Consider the following 20866-nt stretch of genomic DNA (forward strand, 5'->3'; position numbering starts at 1 on the left):
CCTTAGCCCTCAGGGGCAGAGTGAGACCAGTTTTGGCACACTGGGTAAGTAGATAGCCAAGTCAGCAGTGATCCCAGTAACAAGCACTTTCCTGGGAAGGCTTCTGCTTAGCCAAGTTTAGAAGTTTAAAGTGCCTTTAAAGAGATTTAGGCTCTCCACCCTGAGGGACTTGAGAAATCAGCAGAGGCCTCCAGTCGTATCAGCATTGTGATTAACATCTCATACCACAGATCACCTGTTGCCCAGCAATATTCAGCAAGATATATATACTGCTTTGTTTTTGTTTTGTTTTGTTTTGTTTTGTTTTGTTTTGTTTTGTTTTGTTGATGGTTGACCTCTGGAAAGCACACAGATCTGTATGTTTTTCCTCTGTTTATAAATCTTTATCTTTTTTTTTTTTTTTTTTATTGTTGGGGATTCATTGAGGGTACAATAAGCCAGTTACACTGATTGCAATTGTTAGGTAAAGTCCCTCTTGCAATCATGTCTTGCCCCCATAAAGTGTGACACACACTAAGGCCCCACCCTCCTCCCTCCATCCCTCTTTCTCCTTCCCCCCCCATAACCTTAATTGTCATTAATTGTCCTCATATCAAGATTGAGTACATAGGATTCATGCTTCTCCATTTTTGTGATGCTTTACTAAGAATAATGTCTTCCACGTCCATCCAGGTTAATACGAAAGATGTAAAGTCTCCATTTTTTTTAATGGCTGAATAGTATTCCATGGTATACATATACCACAGCTTGTTAATCCATTCCTGGGTTGGTGGGCATTTAGGCTGTTTCCACATTTTGGCAACGGTAAATTGAGCTGCAATAAACAGTCTAGTACAAGTGTCCTTATGATAAAAGGATTTTTTTCCTTCTGGGTAGATGCCCAGTAATGGGATTGCAGGATCAAATGGGAGGTCTAGCTTGAGTGCTTTGAGGTTTCTCCATACTTCCTTCCAGAAAGGTTGTACTAGTTTGCAGTCCCACCAGCAGTGTAAAAGTGTTCCCTTCTCTCCACATCCACACCAGCATCTGCAGTTTTGAGATTTTGTGATGTGGGCCATTCTCACTGGGGTTAGATGATATCTCAGGGTTGTTTTGATTTGCATTTCTCTAATATATAGAGATGATGAACATTTTTTCATATGTTTGTTAGCCATTCGTCTGTCGTCTTTAGAGAAAGTTCTATTCATGTCTCTTGCCCATTGATATAAGGGATTGTTGGCTTTTTTCATGTGAATTAATTTGAGTTCTCTATAGATCCTGGTTATCAAGCTATTCTCTGACTGAAAATATGCAAATATCCTTTCCCATTGTGTAGGTTGTCTCTTTGCTTTGGTTATTGTGTCCTTAGCTGTACAGAAGCTTTTCAGTTTAATGAAGTCCCATTTGTTTATTTTTGTTGTTGTTGCAATTGCCATGGCAGTCTTCTTCATGAAGTCTTCCCCCAGGCCAATATCTTCCAGTGTTTTTCCTATGCTTTCTTGGAGGATTTTTATTGTTTCATGCCTTAAGTTTAAGTCCTTTATCCATCTTGAATCAATTTTTGTGAGTGGGGAAAGGTGTGGGTCCAGTTTCAGTCTTTTACATGTAGACATCCAGTTCTCCCAACACCATTGATTGAATAGGGAGTCTTTCCCCCAAGGTAAGTTCTTGTTTGGTTTATCAAAGACTAGGTGGTTGTAAGATGTTAGTTTCATTTCTTGGTGTTCAATTCGATTCCAAGTGTCTATGTCTCTGTTTTTGTGCCAGTACCATGCTGTCTTGACCACTATGGCTTTGTAGTACAGACTAAAATCTGGTATGATGATGCCCCCTGCTTTATTTTTGTTACAGAGAACTGCCTTAGCTATACGGGGTTTTTTCCGGTTCCATACAAAACGCAGAATCATTTTTTCCAAATCTTGAAAGTACGATGTAGGTACTTTGATAGGAATGGCATTGAATAGGTAGATTGCTTTGGGAAGTATAGACATTTTAACAATGTTAATTCTTCCCATCCATGAGCATGGTATGTTCTTCCATTTGTTAATATCCTGTGCTATTTCCTTTCTGAGGATTTCATAGTTTTCTTTATAGAGGTCCTTCACCTCCTTCGTTAGGTATATTCCTAGGTATTTCATTTTCTTTGAAACTATGGTGAAGGGAGTTCTGTCCTTAATTAGCTTCTCATCTTGACTGTTATTAGTGTATACAAAGGCTACTGACTTGTGGACATTGATTTTATATCCTGAAACATTACTGTATTTTTTGATGACTTCTAGGAGTCTTGTGGTTGAGTCTCTGGGGTTCTCTAAGTATAAGATCATGTCATCAGCAAAGAGGGAGAGTTTGACCTCCTCTGCTCCCATTTGGATTCCCTTGATTTCCTTGTCTTGCCTAATTGTATTGGCTAGAACTTCCAGCACTATGTTGAATAGTAAAGGTGACAGAGGACAACCTTGTCTGGTTCCAGTTCTAAGAGGAAAAGCTTTCAGTTTTACTCCATTCAGTAAAATATTGGCTGTGGGTTTGTCATAGATAGCTTCAATCAGTTTTAGAAATGTGCCACCTATGCCTATACTCTTCAGTGTTCTAATTAGAAAAGGATGCTGGATTTTATCAAATGCTTTTTCTGCATCTATTGAGAGGAACATATGATTTTTATTTTTGCCTCTGTTAATATGGTGGATAACGTTTATGGACTTGCGTATGTTAAACCAGCTTTGCATCCCTGGGATGAAGCCTACTTGATCATGATGAATGACTTTTTTGATGATAAGCTGTAATCTATTCGCTAGGATTTTGTTGAGAATTTTTGCATCTATATTCATGAGTGAGATTGGTCTGAAATTCTCCTTTTTGCTTGGGTCTTTTCCTGGTTTTGGTATCAGGGTGATGTTTGCTTCATAGAATGTGTTGGGGAAGATTCCTTCTTCCTCAATTTTTTGGAATAATTTCTGCAGTACAGGAATAAGCTCTTCCTTGAAGGTTTGATAGAATTCTGGAGTGAAGCCATCTGGACCAGGGCATTTTTTGGTTGGAAGCTTTTTTATTGTTTCTTTAATCTCAGTGCTTGAAATTGGTCTGTTCAGGAGGTCTATTTCTTCCTGGCTAAGTCTAGGGAGAGGGTGTGATTCCAAATATTGATCCATTTCCTTCACATTGTCAAATTTCTGGGCATAGAGTTTCTGGTAGTATTCAGAGATGATCTTTGTATCTCTGTAGGATCAGTTGTTATTTCCCGTTTATCATTTCTGATTGAGGTTATTAGAGATTTTACTTTTCTATTTCTAGTTACTCTGGCCAATGGTTTATCTATTTTATTTCTTTTTTCAAAAAACCAACTCCTTGTTTCATTAATTTTCTGAATGATTCTTTTGTTTTCAATTTCATTAATCTCTGATTTGATTTTGGATATTTCTTTTCTTCTACTGAGTTTAGGCTTAGATTGTTCTTATTTTTCCAATTCCATAAGATCACTTGTGAGATTGTTGATGTGCTCTCTTTCTGTTTTTCAAATGTAGGCATCTAAAGCGATGAATTTTCCTGTCAAAACTGCTTTTGCAGTATCCCACAGGTTTTGGTAGCTTGTGTCTTCATTGTTGTTATGCTCAAGGAAGTTAATGATTTCCTGTTTTATTTCTTCCTTCACCCATCTGTTAGTCAACAGAAGATTGTTTAATTTCCATGCCTTTGGGTGGGGTTGAGCATTTTTGTTAGAGTTGAGTTCCACCTTTAGTGCCTTATGGTCTGAAAAGATACAAGGTAAAATTTCAATTCTTTTGATTCTGTTGATATTTGTTTTGTGTCCCAGGATATGATCAATTTTGGAGAATGTTCCATGGGGTGATGAGAAGAATGTATATTCTTTATCTTTGGGGTGGAGTGTTCTATATACGTCTATCAAGCATAATTGTTCTAGGGTCTCATTTAAATCTCTTACATCTTTGTTTAATTTCTGTTTAGAGGTTCTGTCCAGCTCTGTAAGAGGTGTGTTAAAGTCCCCTGTTATGATGGTATTATCAGATATCATATTGCTCAGACTGAGTAAGGTCTGCTTCAAGAATCTGGGAGCATTTAAATTGGGTGCATAGATATTTAGAATTGAAATGTCTTCTTGTTGTAGTTTTCCCTTGACCAATATAAAGTGACCATCTTTGTCTTTTTTGACATTAGTTGCTTTAAATCCACATGTATCTGAAAATAAGATTGCAACTCCTCTTTTCTTCTGAATTCCATTTGCCTGAAAAATTGTCTTCCAACCCTTGACTCGGAGTTTTAATTTGTCTTTTGAAGCCAGGTGTGTTTCTTGCAGACAGCAAATGGATGGCTTGTGTTTTTTAATCCAGTCAGCCAATCTATGTCTCTTCAGTGGGGAATTCAAGCCATTAACATTTATTGAGATAATTGATAAGTGTGGTACTATTCTATTCGTCTTATTTGGTGAGAGTCCATTGCTTAGTTCTATCTTTTGCATCAGTGTGGAGGTTAGGTTCTGTCCTTTGATTTCTGAGTTCTTACTTTGCTGCTGATCCATTGTGGTGGTCAGTGTGCAGAACAGGTTGAAGTATTTCCTGTAGAGCTGGTCTTGTTGTGGCAAATTTCCTCAATGTTTGTATATCCGTAAATGATTTGATTTCTCCGTCAATTTTGAAGCTTAGCTTAGCAGGGTACAGAATTCTGGGCTGAAAATTGTTCTGTTTAAGTAGATTAAAGGTAGATGACCATTGTCTTCTTGCTTGGAAAGTTTCATTAGAGAAGTCTGCGGTAACTCTGATGGATTTGCCCCTGTAGGTCAACTGGCGCTTACTCCTGGCAGCTTGCAGAATCTTTTCTTTTGTCTTGACTTTGGACAGGTTCATCACAATGTGTCTTGGAGAAGCTCGGTTAGAGTTGAGGCAACCTGGGGTCCGATATCCCTCTGAAAGCAGTGTGTCAGAATCTTTGGTGATGTTTGGGAAATTTTCTTTTATAATATTCTCTAGTATGTCTTCCATTCCTCTGGGGCATTCTTCTCCCCGTTCTGGAATTCCTATAACTCGTATGTTGGAACGCTTCATAAAGTCCCATAATTCTGACAGTGAACGTTCTGCTTTCTCTCTCTTCTTTTCTGCCTCTTTTACTGTCTGAGTTATCTCAAGAACTTTGTCTTCTACCTCTGAAATTCTTCTGCATGGTCTAACCTGTTGCTGATACTTTCCATTGCATCCTTAAGTTCCCTAATTGACTGTTTCAGTTCCTTCAGGTCTGCTATATCCTTTTTATATTCTTCATATCGTTCATCTCTTATTTGATTCTGTTTTTGGATTTCCTTTTGGTTATTTTCCACTTTATTAGCAATTTCCTTCATTGTTTCCATCATTTCTTTCATTGTTTTCAACATGTGTATTCTAAATTCCCTTTCTGTCATTCCTAATATTTCTATACTGGTGGAATCATCTGCAGTAGCTACCTCATGGTCCCTTGGTGGGGTTGTTCTAGACTGGTTCTTCATGTTGCCTGGAGTTGTCTGCTGATTCTTCCTCATGAGTGATTTCTTTTATCTGTTTCCTTGCCCTAATTTTCCTTTCACTTCCTCTTGCTCTTTAAGTTCTTGTGCCTGTGGACTAAGGGTTACAGGACCAGAAGGGTGAGAAGGTTGAAGAGCAAAAAAAAGGGGATGAAAGAAAGGAGGACTGAGTGATAAGAAAAAAAGAAAGATTTCTATCTTCTTTTTTAGAGGGGGTGGGTATAAGGAATATTGACAAAAAGAAGAGAGGCACAGAAAGAGGGAGACAGGGCAATATAGGTGTACAGTAGGGTACTTTGACACAACCTTTAAAAACCCCACCTTCTGGGGGTGCCCAGTTGCGTGGTTCCCGTGAGGTCAGCAGCTCTTTGCTAACCTGGTCAGACACAGTACCCCACCTCCACCAAGTAGAGAGGAAAGACAAAAATGCTATAAATCAAACCAAAACAAGCAAACAGAAAACTTTACAGGGATAAAATTGGGTGAAAAACCAAATTATATCGGTAGAAACACTAGCAAAAATGAAGTTGAAGTTGTTAAAAAAGGCAGCAATGGGAAATTATAATTAAACTAGGAAAATTGAGAAAGAAAAAGGGATCTGTGTGGAAAAGATTGAAATTAAAAAAACAAAAGAACATCAGCAACGTCAAAATAAACAAACAAAAAAAACAACCAAACAAAAAAAAAAAAAGAAAAAATACACAACCAAAAACAAAGCAGTTTGTATATGTTATTGAATATTGTCTGGGCAACACGTGGTCTTCTGGGGTATGAGATGTTAGTCACAGTTCTGATACGACTGGAGGCTGCTGATTTCTCAAACCCCAGCAGGTAGACACCCTAAATCTCTCTTCAGCCTACTTAAAAGGCACTTTGAACTTGTAAACTTGCTGAGCAGAAGCTTTCCCAACTTTCTCGCTGGAATCGCTGCTGAAGTGGCTATCCACTTACCCAGTGTGCCAAAACTGGTCTCACTCTGCCCCTGAGGGTTAGGGCTGCAAGGCGGCTCAGACCCCACCCTTAGGCTACTTGGTTGCTGGGTTACCAGCTCCCACCCGTTTCTAGCTCTGCGACCCTGAGGGCGGAGCTTGCCGGGGCAGATCACTGACAATGGATCCGTGTGACCCACCGCCAAACACTATTAGCTCTGTCTGGCTCAGCGGCTCAGACTGGGGCCCTAGACAACGGCCAAAGTTCTCCGCACTCCCGCTCAGGCCTTCTCCAAGGCAGTTCAACTCAGTGCCAAGTCCAAGGACATCAAAACAGTTCACAGGTAAGGCCTTTCTGGTTTGCAGTCTCGCTGCTACTGAACTTACAGTTGTGGGCGGGTTTAGACGGATTGAACACACGTGACCACTTGCCAGTTTTCCACGGTTTTAGTCCTCCTCTTGGGGTCCAGAAGTCTCTCGCTGACTCCCTGTATCCTCATAGGAGTGATGATAGGCAGTTCCCACCAGCCAGAGATGCCTGGAGTCCTATCTCCCCAGACTCACGGTGCCCAGATGCAAGGAAGCTGTTACTCGGCTGCCATCTTGCTGCTCTTCTCTTGTTTTGTTTTTTAAGATATATATACTGCTTTGTTTTTTGTTTGTTGTTGTTGTTATTGTTTTGTTGTTAATTTCAACCTTTTCCGTATAAATATTTCTTTTCTTTTTTTCTTTCTTTTCTTTCTCCATTTTTCTAGTTTAAATATGATTTCCCATTGTTGCCTTTTTCAATAATTAGAAATTCATTTTTGCTACTGTTGCTACTCCTATTATTTGGTTTTTCCCCCAATTTTATCCCATAAAGTTTTCTGTTTGCTTGTTTTAGTTTGATTTACAGCATTTTTATCTTTCCTCTCTACTTGGTGGAGGTGGGATACTATGTCCAAACAGACTGGCAAAGAGCTGCTGACCCCAAGGGAACCACCAACCCAGCACCCCCAGAGGTCGGGGTTTTCTTAAGGTTGGGTCAAAGTACCCTACTGTACAACTATATTGCTAAATATAATCAATCTAAACCCAGTAGAAGAAAAGCAATATCCAAAATTAAATCAGAGATCAATGAAATTGAAAACAAAAGAATCATTCGGAAAATTAATAAAACAAGGAGTTGGTTTTTTGAAAAAATAAATGAAATAGATAAACCTTTGGCCAGACTAACTAGAAATGCAAAAGTAAAATCTCTAGTAAGCTCAATCAGAAATGATAAAGGGGAAATAACAATTGATGCCACAGAGATACAAAAGATCATATCTGAATACTACCAGAAACTCTATACTCATAAATGTGACAATGTGAAGGAAATGGATTGATCTTTGAAATCATGCCCTCTCCCTAGACTTAGTGAGGAAGAAATAGAGCTCCTGAACAGACCAATTTCAAGCACTGAGATTAAAGAAACAATAAAAAATCTCCCAAGAAAAAAATGCCCTGGTCCAGATGGCTTCACACCAGAATTCTATCAAACCTTCAAGAAGAGCTTATTCCCATGCTGCAGGAATTATTCCAAAAATTGAGGAGGAAGGAATCTTTCCCAACACGTTGTACAAAGCAAACATTACCCTGATACCAAAACCGGGAAAAGTCCCAACTAAAAAGGAGAATTTCAGACCAATTTCACTAATGAATATAGATACAAATATTCTCAACAAAATCCTAGCCAATAGATTACAGATTATCATCAAAAACTCAAGCTAGACCTCCCATTTGATCCTGCAATCCCATTACTGGGCATCTACCCAGAAGGGGAAAAAAAAAACCTTTTATCATAAGGACACTTGCACTAGACTGTTTAATTGCACCTCAATTAACAATCACAAAAATGTGGAAACAGCCTAAATGCCCACAAATCCAGGAATGGATTAACAAGCTGTGTTATATGTACACCATAGAATACTATTCAGCCATTAAAAAAATGGAGACTTTACATCCTTTGTATTAACCTGGATGGAAGTGGAAGACATTATTCTTAGTAAAGCATCAAAAGAATGGAGAAGCATGAATCCTATGTACTCAATTTTGATATGAGGACAATTAATGACAATTAAGGTCACGGTGGGGTGGGGGAAGGGGAGAGCAGAGAGGTAAAGAAGGAGGGAGGGGTGGAGAAAGGAACAGCAGAGAGAGGGAAGGAGGGAGGGGAGTGGGGTGTTGGTGTGTGCCACACCTTTGGGGGGCAAGACACGATTGCAAGAGGGACTTTGCCCACCAAATGCAATCAGTATAACCTGGTTTATATACCCTCAATGAATCCCCAACAATAAAAAGAAAAAAAGAAAACAATGGTGCTGGGTGAACTGGCTGGCGACTTGTAGAAGACTGAAACTGGACACACATCTTTCACCATTAACAAAGATAGACTCTCACTAGATAAAAGATTTAAACTTAAGACATGAAACTATAAAAATACTAGATGAAAGTGCAGGGAAAACACCTGAAGAAATTGGCCTGGGAGAATATTTTATGAGGAGGACCCCCCAGGCAATTGAAGCAACACCAAAAATACATTACTGGGATCTGATCAAACTAAAAAGCTTTTGCACAGCCAAGAGCACAGTACATAAAGCAAACAGACAAACTTCAGAATCAAAGAAGATTTTTACAGGTTATGCTTCCAACAAAGGTCTGATAACTAGACTCTACAGAGAACTCAAACTAATCAATAAGAAAAGAACAAATAACCACATTTCTATATGGGCAAGAGACTTGAATAGAAGCTTCTCTGATGAAGACAGGAGCATGGCCTACAAACACATGAAAAAAAATGGTCATCATCCTTAATCATCAGAGAAATGCACATCAAAACTACTTTGAGATATCATCTAACTCAGTAAGATTAGCCCACATCACAAAATCCCAAAACTACAGATGTTGGTGTGGATGAGGAGAGAAGGGAATGCTTCTGCACTGCTGGTGGGAATGCAAGCTAATACAACCTTTTTGGAAAGAAGTTTGGAGAACACTCAAGGAACTAAAAGTAGACCTACCATTCAATCCTGCAATTCCTCTACTGGGTATATAACCAGATGATCAAAAATTATTTTACAACAAAGACATTTGCACCAGAATATTTATTGCAGCCAAATTCATAATAGCCAAGACATGAAAACAGCCCAAGTGCCCATCAACCCATGAATGGATTAACAAATTGTGGTGTATGTATACCATGGAATACTATGCAGCCTTAAAAAAAGGAGACTTCACATCTTTTATGTTTACCTGGATGTTAGCTGAAACATATTCTTCTTACTAAAGTATACAAGGAAAAAAGTATCCAATGTTCTCAATGCTACTATGAAATCAATATATAACCACCTACACACTCATACGAATGGCAAAACATAACTATAGTCCAGAAAGAAAAGATGAAGATATTCATGAGGAAAAAAATATTTGCTATAGCTATACAATAGGCTAATAAATTCATTTTAAAGATAAATAGAATCAATACCTGCTTTAAAAGTAGTAATAAAATATATGCAACTCACTTTTTCACTTATAAAAATGTTATAGTCCATTGGGTATTTTTCTATGCTTCTGTTATCATTAAAAATTGAAAATTCATTGTTTCCCTTCCCTAATTTATAAAGAAGATGCTGAAATTCAACTGCAGATTCCAGAGGCTCAATTCCATAAGAAACATTTTCAAATTGCAGTATTCCTCTGTAAAATTAAAAATAAAAATTTACATGCTTTTAATCAAATCTGTATTATTTAACTCTCACAAAATTCAAAAGAAAAAATAACAAGATACAAGACATTTGAGTCCAGTATTTCAACCTAAACTCTGTCTTGGAGATGATTCTGAAGAGAAAAGATTTCCGTAATCCACAAAACCAAATTTCCATTTCATTTCATTTATATAGTTACAAATGCAGCAGGAATTACCTTATCAATTCTAGATATACAAGCATACGCTATTATAGTGATCATGTAATTCTACTGTTTTCCAAGTCAATGACTCAACTATCTTAAACATAGTACCTCCAACTCTTATAGTCAAACATGTTCAATTGTCATTTCAATGGTTAAGAAAAAATAAGAGAACAAAGAGGCCAGAAAATCTAAACCTTTGAGGGAATCAGAAACATCTGTATCAGTGGAGAAAGTGAGGAAAAATAAAAGAATCCTCCAATCCTCCTCTAGCTCCACATGTAACATAAACAGAACAAAGTCACAGCAGCGAAATATCATAACTATGGTGGTCTATAATCAATAATAGAAAATAAATAACCTTAGTCCAGAACATGTGCTAAGTGTTACAACAGAATTTGGATATCCTTCAATATTTCCTTGATAGTGGCAATGAGTCTAGGAAAGAAAAAAAGTAAACTGGTTACTTAGGATCTTATAAAACATTCTAGTGATTTCCTACTTCTCTACTTGATAGAAACCTTCTGAATATCTTTCGCAGGCTACATGGTCTATATCAGTATAAGTGTCGTTCAGAAAAGCCTCCTCCCCATATTTGCCACTTTCACTATATTAACTACCCTTTTTAGATTATGATTTGGGATTACTATTTTATATACTGCATCCAAAGAATTACTTCATGTTCTAGATTCAATTTTTTTCAATATATAAATTTAGGTCATCAATTAAAAGACAAAAATTATACATCTGGATTTCTTCAAAAATCTAATATGCTACTAAAAAGAGACACATACAACTATAAGGACAATGAAGTTGAAGGTCTAGATGCAAACACAAAGAGAATGATTCTGAAGCTTTTGATATAGAAAATATGGACTTTATGGCAAGAAGTATTACTATAAATACAGAGGGTCGTTTCATAATGATAACACTTTTTCAATTCACCAGGAAGATACAAATATTCCACACTGGAATTCATTTAATAACACAGCTTCAAAATATATAAAGTCAAAATTTTAAAAATAATAAAAATAGAGTGTCTTGGAAAGATGGCCAAACAGAGGTAGCTTTCATTGGAGGTCTTGTCCAGAAGGAGGAAAATTAGACTGAAGCAAACTCCTAGTAGTTGAAATAGAGGGATAGATCACAAGAAGAAATCAAGGTGCTCAGCAAACCCACTGAGACAAATGTGCAGACAAAGACAAGAAAGAGAAAGTAAAAGAACAGAGGACAGTTACAGAAAGAATCGACTGGAGGGGCCCAGAGCATAATAAAATGACAAGGGGGACCCACTCCCCCACCCAGAGGGCTCTCCGAAAACAGCAAAACACAAGATTATCACCCCACAGGAGAGGATCACAAAGGACAAAAAGTCCCAGCTTTCCTTCACCTTGAAATATCCTCCTCTTGGTCCCCATCCTGCCTTGCATAATAGCAATTTTGGCTCTAGCCCATCCCCCCCTCATTCTGTGGTTGCCCTACAGACTATCCATCCCTTCAGAGGCCTGCTTCCCATTATGGTGAGTCAGAGTGCTAGACCAACCCAGAGAGCCTGGAGGACTTGCTACCCCAACCCCAGGCACCAGAAAGAAGAAAGAGGTTTAAACCCTACCCAGCCCCCATAGCTACCCAGGAAGTAAGGGTTACAGAGATCACATGCTCTGCCACTAGCAACCAGTGGGATCCTTCGCAGGCCACAGGAGGGAAAAAAGACAGGCCCTAGATGTGTCTGGCAGGAACTCTGAGGGACCTCTGCATTGTGTAGCCTTGTGACCTGAGTGCAACACCTCCGTGGCCCAGCCAGTGCAAAAGGAAATGGTGGCTTAACAACACTAACTTTGGAAACGTAGGCTGTCTCCTGCGTCTCCCTCCTACTACAGGGAAACTTTCCTTGCCCTTTGGGATTTGTGCCCAGCAGGCCCCCTCCTGGAGGTTCAGGACCCAATCCCCCTCCTGCCAACTTGGAGAGGGATAGGTATAGCCTTGGGCGACCCTGCTCTGAGAAATTCTCCAGAATCAGACAGCAAGCTGCAGAACCCCCTCTCCAAAGCGGAGCCAACAGCTAAGGCATTTCAAATTCGTTATAGCCCAGACTTGGGGGAAAATCATTTTCATTTGTTTGTCCACTGGGCTAGAACTATGACTGGAACAGTTAGCAAAACATAGATTCCCCCTCTTTCTCCCACAACTCTAGGTGAAAGCCAAGTGTTCCAAATGTCTTATGGATGAGACTTTAGTGAAAACCATAGCTCTTTTAATTTATTTCAGGGAGGGGCTGGCACTTGGGCTGGAACAGTTAGGCCCACTATCCTGGAGCTGTTTGCACTCCAGGAGTGTCACCTAGAGGTCCTGCCCCCAGCCCACCCACTCCACCCAACCTGTTTATGGCACAGGCGGACCTCACTGACCCTCACACAGTACAGTCCCATAGGGGAGCTTTGGGAGGCTATGTGTGGGAAGGGCCACAGGTGAAAGAGAGGGGCAGGTTTCATAGCCTAAGGTCTCTCAGTATGATTTAAGACCACCAGTTTTACTTTTCAAACAGGTTTCCCTAGGTTCTGCCTAAGAGACACCAAGATTTATCTCCCAACAACAACACAGGGATGACCTAACATTCCAGCTTAGAAAGTATAATAAATATACAAATAAACTGAAAATACACATGAGGAGGAATCAGCAGAAGAACCCTGGAAACATGAAAAATCACAGTAGATCAACTCTTCCCAAGACTACAGCTAAAAATACCATCCATAGAGAAATTGTTGAAATGACAGAAATACAATTCAGAATATGAATGACAAATTAGAAGAATGAAATTGAGGGGACAATGGTAAAAGACATCCAAGAGGAAGGCCAAAAACTGGCTCAAGAAATCAGTGAAATTAAAGACAAAGTCACCAAGGATATAGAATAATTAGGAAGGATATAGCAGACCTTAAAGAATTAAAAGAGGCATTCAGGAGATTCAAAACACAGTAGAGAATCTCAGCAATAGAATGGAACATGCAGAGAAGAGAACCTCCAAGACCTTAAACGGTTCTCAACCTGTGGGTCACAACTCCTTTGGGGGTCAAATGACCCTTTTCCCTTTCGCAGGGGTCACCTAAGACCATCAGAAAATACATATTTCCGATGGTCTTAGAAACCAAGACACCACTCCTCATGTCTGGGGGTCACCACAATATGAGGAACTGTATTAAAGGGTCATGGCACTAGGAAAGTTGAGAACCACTGCAGGGAATCTTTCCATTTGATCCTGTAATCCTTTTACTAGGTATCTACCTAGAGGAAAAGAAGTCACTTTACCATAAGGACATTTGCATTAGAATGTTTACCGCACCTCAGTTCACAATCTCCAAGACATGGAATCAACCCAAGTGCCCATCAGCTCATGAATAGATTAATAAAGTGTGGCATATGTATACCATGGAATACTATTCAGCCATTAAAAATATGGAGACTTTACATCTTTTATATTAACCTGGATGGAGTTGAAGAATATTCTTCTTAGTAAAGTATCACAAGAATGGAAAAGCAAGTATGCAATGTACTCAATACTAATATGAAACCAATACAAAACAACTACACTCCTACACAAGAGAAAAACACAATTAAATTCAAGTGGAGAGAAGGGGAGAAAGAGGGAGTGAGATTAGTAAACTCTCACCTAAGGGACACAATGTCAAGGTATATGGCACACCCCCTGGGTGAGGGCTCAACTACAACTTGAACTTTATCGAACAAGCACAAACAATGTAACCTAATAATTTGTTCCCTTATATTAATCTGAAATTAAAAAATACTAAAAATAGAACAATATATAATTGTTAGAAAAGGATTTTTAAACTTCATTTCTCTCAGTAACTGATAAAAATCAAGTGTTCAAAATCTACAGAAGGTTTAAACAACATAGTAAATTACCTAGTTAGTACATGTAGAACACTATACTTAAAATCTTTAGAATACACTTTCTAAAGATACATGGAATATTTACAGAAATGAAACCGTATTCTGGGCCATAATGTAGGACTCAACAAATTTCAAAGGACTGAACCTGCAGAGTTTAGCCTCCAACCACAGTACAATCAAACCAGAGATACAGAGAGTAGCAAACATCTCAAAAACAAAGATTATATAATGTCCAAGATTCGATACTGTCATAAATTTTGATATAAATGTATTATTTCATATTAATGGACTGCTTTATGGTGGAACTAACAGAAGGAAGAGAGAGCAATAAAGGGCTACTTTCATGGTCCCATCCAATTTAAAGCAAACAACATGGTGTCAAATTTAGTATTTCAACAAATTTTGAGTGCTAAGTACTTTTCTAGGAACTGATGTCATGTCAGTGAATAAAAATAGAACAAAATATCTCAGGCAGATTATACTTCACTAGAGAGACAGTAAATAAAGTAGATAAAAGATAGGGTACATCATATACTGATAACTACCATGGGAGTATTAGAGTAAGAAGGAAATTTAAAATAGGGATTAGCCAAGGTCTAATAGAGTGATTTTGAATAAAGACCTGAAGAAAATGAGGAAAAAATACACATGGGTCTCTTGGGAAAGAGTAAATATTTGGATCCCAGGAAATAGAAAGTACAAAGATTTGGAAGGAGAACATAGCTAGTATGATTGAAGAACAGCAAGGAGACCAGTGTGGCTGGAACAAAATGAGTGAGGTAGAGAATAACAGGAGAAAGTCAGAGATGTAAAAGGGATCCAGAGTGTGAGAAGCCTGGAAGAAAGCACTCATATTAGTATTGAGTACACTGTATTCTTGCTTTTCCATTCTTGTGATACTTTACTAAGACATCTTCCACTTTCTGGGTGATGCAAGGCCATTCCATGGAGTGGCCTGACTAGAGAACTGATGTGATCCAATTAGGTTTTAATTGGATCCCACTTATTTTCATGTTGAGAACTGACTGAGAGGATGGACAAGGTATGGAAGCAGGGAGATTACTCAGGAAGCTATGGCAATAATCCAAAGCAGATAGAGTGTTTACTTGGAAATGGGCAGTATCAGTGGACGAAGACAAAGTTAGAGTCAGAGTCAGAGTCTGAGTCAGAGTCAGAGTTAGAGAAGGTGGATTCTGGATACAGAGTTTGAAAGGCAGGGTCAATAGGATTTATTGATGGATGGGATGGGGGAAGCAAAGAAAAGAAAAATATTTTTGATGTGTAATTTGTGTCCAAAAACATTGGTAGCTACTTTTCTTAATTTATGTTCATTCATTCAATAAAATATCAATAAATAACTAAATAGTGCCTATGTTATAGGCAGTGTCAAAAATTCTGGGTTGATCTAATTTGTCTTTAGTTTGCCAAGACTTCAGGCAAACCTAATCATTAATTAACAAATATCCCCTGTGAATCTTGGGGGCCTTTTATATTTAAAAAGCATCTATTTAATGTAAAACATGTTTTTAAAAAATCTACAAAATCTAGAACTTAAATCTTACCTGAATATTTGAAGAATGAGAATTCAGAGATCCTTGCTTATACAAATAAACCATAAAATTAGCTGCCACAAAATATCTGAATATAAAAGAGGAAATTTTTTTAATTATTCTTTTTGAAACATATAAAGCAACAGTAAGTAAATTTACACCCTTAGCCAAAATATGATCTATCCTATGTTTTGTAAATAAACTTTTACTAGAGCACACCCACATTCACTCACATATTATCATGGCTGTTTTCATACTACAAGAGCAGAGAGATTGAGTGTTTTTGACAAAAACTATATGGCATTCAAAGCCTAAAATATTTACTATCTGGACCTTTAAGTAATAAGTTTATCAACCTCTGACATAAAAGTAGTATTTTCTTTCAACATATACAGTATTTAATTTTTACACAAACCAATACACGTTTACTCAAAATAGTTTTCTTGGGTTGGCGCCTGTAGCACAGTGGTTACGCCAGCCACATACACCGAAGGTAGCAGGTTCGAAACCAGCCTGGGCCTACTAAACAACAATGATGCCTGTAGTCCCAGCTACTCGGGAGGCTGAGGCAAGAAAATCACTTAAGCCCAAGAGTTTGAGGTTGCTGTGAGCTGTGGCACCACAGCACTCTACCAAGGGTGACATAGTGAGATTCTGTCTCAAAAAAAAAAAAAAAAAATAGTTTTCCTAACTTAGTGGGCTTGTTTAAAGAAAGTAAGAGAAGGTCACTGTGTTTAAATTTTATATAACTGGAATTGTATAATATGTACTACACTGAATTTGCCTTATTTCAGTCAATATTATGTTATGTAATTCATCCATTTTTGTAAAACAATGCTTCTTTATTCATTATTGCATGTTTTTATGAACTGCATGTCTGTGCCCCCTAAATTTGTAAGTTGAAACTTTAAATGCCCATGTGATAGTATTAGGAGATGGATTCTAGGTGAAGTCACAAGGGTGTATCAATCCATGACTGAATTCTTGTTTTGTATAAAGAGAAAAAGATGCTTCCGCTTCCTCCCTCTATCAAGTAAGCATACAGCAAGACTTCTGGTCTCAAGAACTATGCAAAATTAATTTCTGTGTTTCAATACCCAGTCTCAGGTAGGTTGTTATGTTATCCTAAGCTGAGTAAAAAACATTTTGAAAATATGTATTGAAATTTCAAAACGTAATTAAGATTTCCTCTCAACTTTGTGTTTTTTTCTTTGATATGTCTTTTGATCAAATGTAAGTTTTAATTTAATTATAAGTAAATTTATTATTATTCCTTAAAAAAAAGAAAAAGAAAGAAAGTAAGAGAAGGGACTGAAGAAGGGAGCAAAATATTTTAAAATTTTAAAGACATAAAGTAGATATAGGATCATGAGACTTTTCCTTCATTCTAAGTTCTCCTACTAAGTACACATGCATGTATTACATACATATATATAATGAGGTGGAAAATTATTGTGGAAAAGTCATATTTACCTGAGCATATGTACTGGAACTTCAAATCTGAATTCAACCCTGTACTTATTGTGTTATTCTAGTTATGCTTCCTCACTTCTTGTTCACTCTTCAATCCAATGTAACTTAACCATGCAGACTCACTTCTGTTGGAAGCCTCCTCTAACACTAAACAACACTGATCTCACAAAGATTACTAATTACCTCCTAGCTGATAAATCCAAAAGGCAGTTTGAAGCCAAACAAAATTACTCTGAAGAACTTTATACTTTTGACCACATTTCCTGTCTTTAAAACATTTGTTCTTCAGTGTAAATGATACCACTACCTCTGATTTCCTTCTACTTTTATCAAGTCTTTATTTGGATCCTTCCTTCATGCCCTAATGTTTCCATGGCAGTGAACCCTAAGGTTGTTTTTCCTTCTCATTTTTATTTTTCTTTTTTTAATCATACTTTTATTTTTTTCTCTTAACAATTTTTTATTAAATCATAACTGTGTACATTAATGCATTTCTTGTTCATTTCTGTAGCTTCATTCACTACCTGAGATGGCCTAAATTACTATAGCTTTGTACTATATTTTGAAGTCAGGCAGTGTGATGCCTCCAGCATTGTTATCTTTTGGTCAAGATTACTTTGACTATTCATAGTCTTTGATAGTTCCATAGGAAATTTAGGACTTTTTTTCTATTTCTGTGAAATATGTCACTAGAATTTTAACAGGGATTGTATCAAATCTATAGATTACTTTAGACAGTATGTGTATTTTAACTATATTAATTTTTCCAATCCATAAACATGAAATATCTTTCCATTTACTTGTGTCTTCATCAATTCCTTTCATTAATGTTCTATAGCTTTTAGAATACACTTCTTACCCCTTCTTGGTTAAATTTATTCTTAAGTATTTTAATTTTCATAGCTATTATAAATGGATTGTTTTCTTTATTTCTTTTTGGGATAGTTTGTTATTAATGTATAGAAATGTTACTGATTTGTGTATGTTGATTTTATATCCTACAACTTTACTGAATTTGTGTATTGGTGGAGTTTGGGGGGTTTCAATATATTTGATATATGTGTGTAAATATATATGTACATATAAATATAATCATCTCATCTGCAAAGAGGAACAATTTAACATTTTCCTTTCCAATTAAGATGACTTTTATTTCTTTTTCTTGCCTAAATGCTCTAGCTAGGACTTCCAATACTATGTTGAACAGAAGTGGGCATTTTTGTCTTATTCCCATAAAAGATGAAAAGCTTTCAACTTTTCCTCATTGAATATATTACCTGTGGCTCTGTCATATACAGCCTTTATTGTGTTAATGGACATTCCTTCTTCACTTAATTTGTTGTTTTTCTTTTATAATAAAAGAATGTTTAAACCTGTAATTCTCTCCTGTGCTCTACACTAATTTAACTGCATACTAGACATTTAACCTGAGGTGTCCCACAAGAATGTCATATCCAGCTTCTTCAACAATTAACCCATATTTCCCTTGACTCAGGTATGTTCTTCTCCCTCTACCCTACCAAATCCCTGACACTACTATGTTCAGTCTGCTATTAAATCTTTTTTTTCCTGCCACTTCAGCATTTCTCAAAAACAAACAAACAAGCATATATCTACACATAGTTCTGCTTCTCTTATTTCTTATACAAGCTATTTTCGATAACTTCCTAATGGTCATTAGGCTGCTGTATTAATCATGCAGCTAATTTCCCCCAAACAATATACATATGCGCTATCCGTCTCCCAAGTTCCAGTCCCTAAATTTTTTAACAGTGTTTATAGTCCTAATATGTAAGATATTCAAATGCAATGAGAGGTCTCTCACTTTCCCTCTTACACTCTTCAAGAGGACTGCATCGCTGCACTGTATGCCTCGGATTTCAAAGCCTCTAAAAGTGGGTCACTGTTATGTGTTAAAAAGAAGAATGGTTTGCATTTTCCTTCAGAAAGTCTGTATCAGGTCGTAAATATTTGTGAGCAAGTTGTACAAACCCATTCAAGAATGGCAATTTTCGAACGAGTTCCTAGGCAGAGGGAACTGTATCTTCAACAGAAAATACTATGTGAGCTTTCTGGGAGTATTTTTGTAGATTTAGATGAGCATCTCTTTGATGGAGAAGTGTGTGCCATCAATCACTTTGTCAAGTTGCTAAAAGATATAATAAAATGTTTCTTAAAAAAAAAAAAGTTCTTTGGGTCATTATACACCATTATTCTTATTATCTTCTGTATAAAAAAGTCAACAATTTCTTTGGGAAAATTCTTTAGTATCTTACATGTTGAGTTATTTCATCATTTTTTCTCACTTTGAAAAACCATCAGAAAAAAATACTATTTTTTCTTTAAAATCTTACTTTTTTCTTTTTAAAAAAATATTCATCAAGCCTCTTCTTTCTTTTTTCTCTGCAATGTGTTTTTGAAAAGTTATTTACACTTACTACCTCTATTTTCTCATAATCCACTTCCTCCTCAATATCATCTAGTCTAGTTCTATTCCCAAGATTTAACTGAATCTGTACTCTTGAATGTCATAAATTATTTCTTCCAAGACAGCCTTTCTCACCTGGGTTTCCATCAGAGAATTAAATCCTACAGAAAATGATTCCAATTATTTTCCTCATTCTCTAAGAATGGCACATAGCTAACACTATTTTCCATGAACTACTCACCAACTCTCCAACAGTGTAAAATCTAATTCTGTTTTAATCCTTTTTCCCATATCTCTCATGGTAGTCCCACCACTCTGATGTGATACCGTGCCTTGAATGTCTAGGTCATGATGGTCCTGTCAGCAACTATGTTGTATTATCACATAGACCAGTCTTCAGAAGATGAGTCCAAATTTTTTCTGTCCTAAGTCCCATTTGCAAAAGACTACTTGAGACATTAGAACCAAAAGTTTAATTAAAGTCACAGGAGAGCATCTGTTCACATAACAAAACTAAAAACTTAAGTAACAACTTCATTTATTTTTTCAAATACCATTTTCTATTATAAGCAAACAGCTTCATAGAAATCTAAAAATGAAAAATTACCTTTGCTTAAGGTGCACAATATATGATTTTTCTTCTATTGGAATAATATAGGATATCTGTTCCTAGAAAATCCAGAATAATGTAAAGACAAGCTTAATATAAGATACTAAATAGCAATTTATCACAATTTCTCCAAACAATGCTTAAAACATCTTTATCTAAATATTACATGTGATTTAACAGACGAATGGTTAATAAGCATATGAAAAAATGCTCATGGTTCCTAATTATCAGAGAAATGCAAATCAAAACCACCCTGAGATATCACCTAACCCCAGTGCAAACGGCCTCACATGCCAAAGACTCAAAGCTGCAGATATTGATTTGGATGTGGAGAGAAGGGAACCCTTTTACACTGCTGGTGGGCTGGCTAACTAATACAACCCTTTTATTTTATTTTATTTTATTTTATTTTTTTACATATACATGTGTTTATTAAGTTTCCATCTTTTGCCTTCACAAAATTAAAGAGGCTTAAAATTTAACAACAGTAACAATATTTAATATAAGGACTAGAAACAAAAAACTCGTAAAGAATGAACAAACATAAATACATTC

The 20866-nt window shown here is 36.8% G+C and overlaps 1 protein-coding gene across 1 annotated transcript in view; it reads right to left on the reverse strand.

Moving 5' to 3' along the window:
* Positions 1 to 20510, reverse strand: part of ADAM32 (ADAM metallopeptidase domain 32) — a 380224-nt gene extending 359714 nt beyond the window's left edge. Inside the window, exons 1-5 of the mRNA XM_053578831.1 lie at positions 20478 to 20510; positions 20309 to 20370; positions 15813 to 15888; positions 10703 to 10779; positions 9957 to 10131 (exon numbers count right to left, since the gene is read on the reverse strand). Of these exons, the coding sequence (XP_053434806.1) occupies positions 9957 to 10131; positions 10703 to 10779; positions 15813 to 15888; positions 20309 to 20370; positions 20478 to 20510 (423 nt within the window). The remainder of the gene's footprint in view (positions 1 to 9956; positions 10132 to 10702; positions 10780 to 15812; positions 15889 to 20308; positions 20371 to 20477) is intronic.
* Positions 20511 to 20866: the final 356 nt, after the last annotated feature.

The sequence above is a fragment of the Nycticebus coucang genome, chromosome 24 (genome assembly GCF_027406575.1).
Source record: "Nycticebus coucang isolate mNycCou1 chromosome 24, mNycCou1.pri, whole genome shotgun sequence".
Classification (NCBI taxonomy): Eukaryota; Metazoa; Chordata; class Mammalia; order Primates; family Lorisidae; genus Nycticebus; species Nycticebus coucang.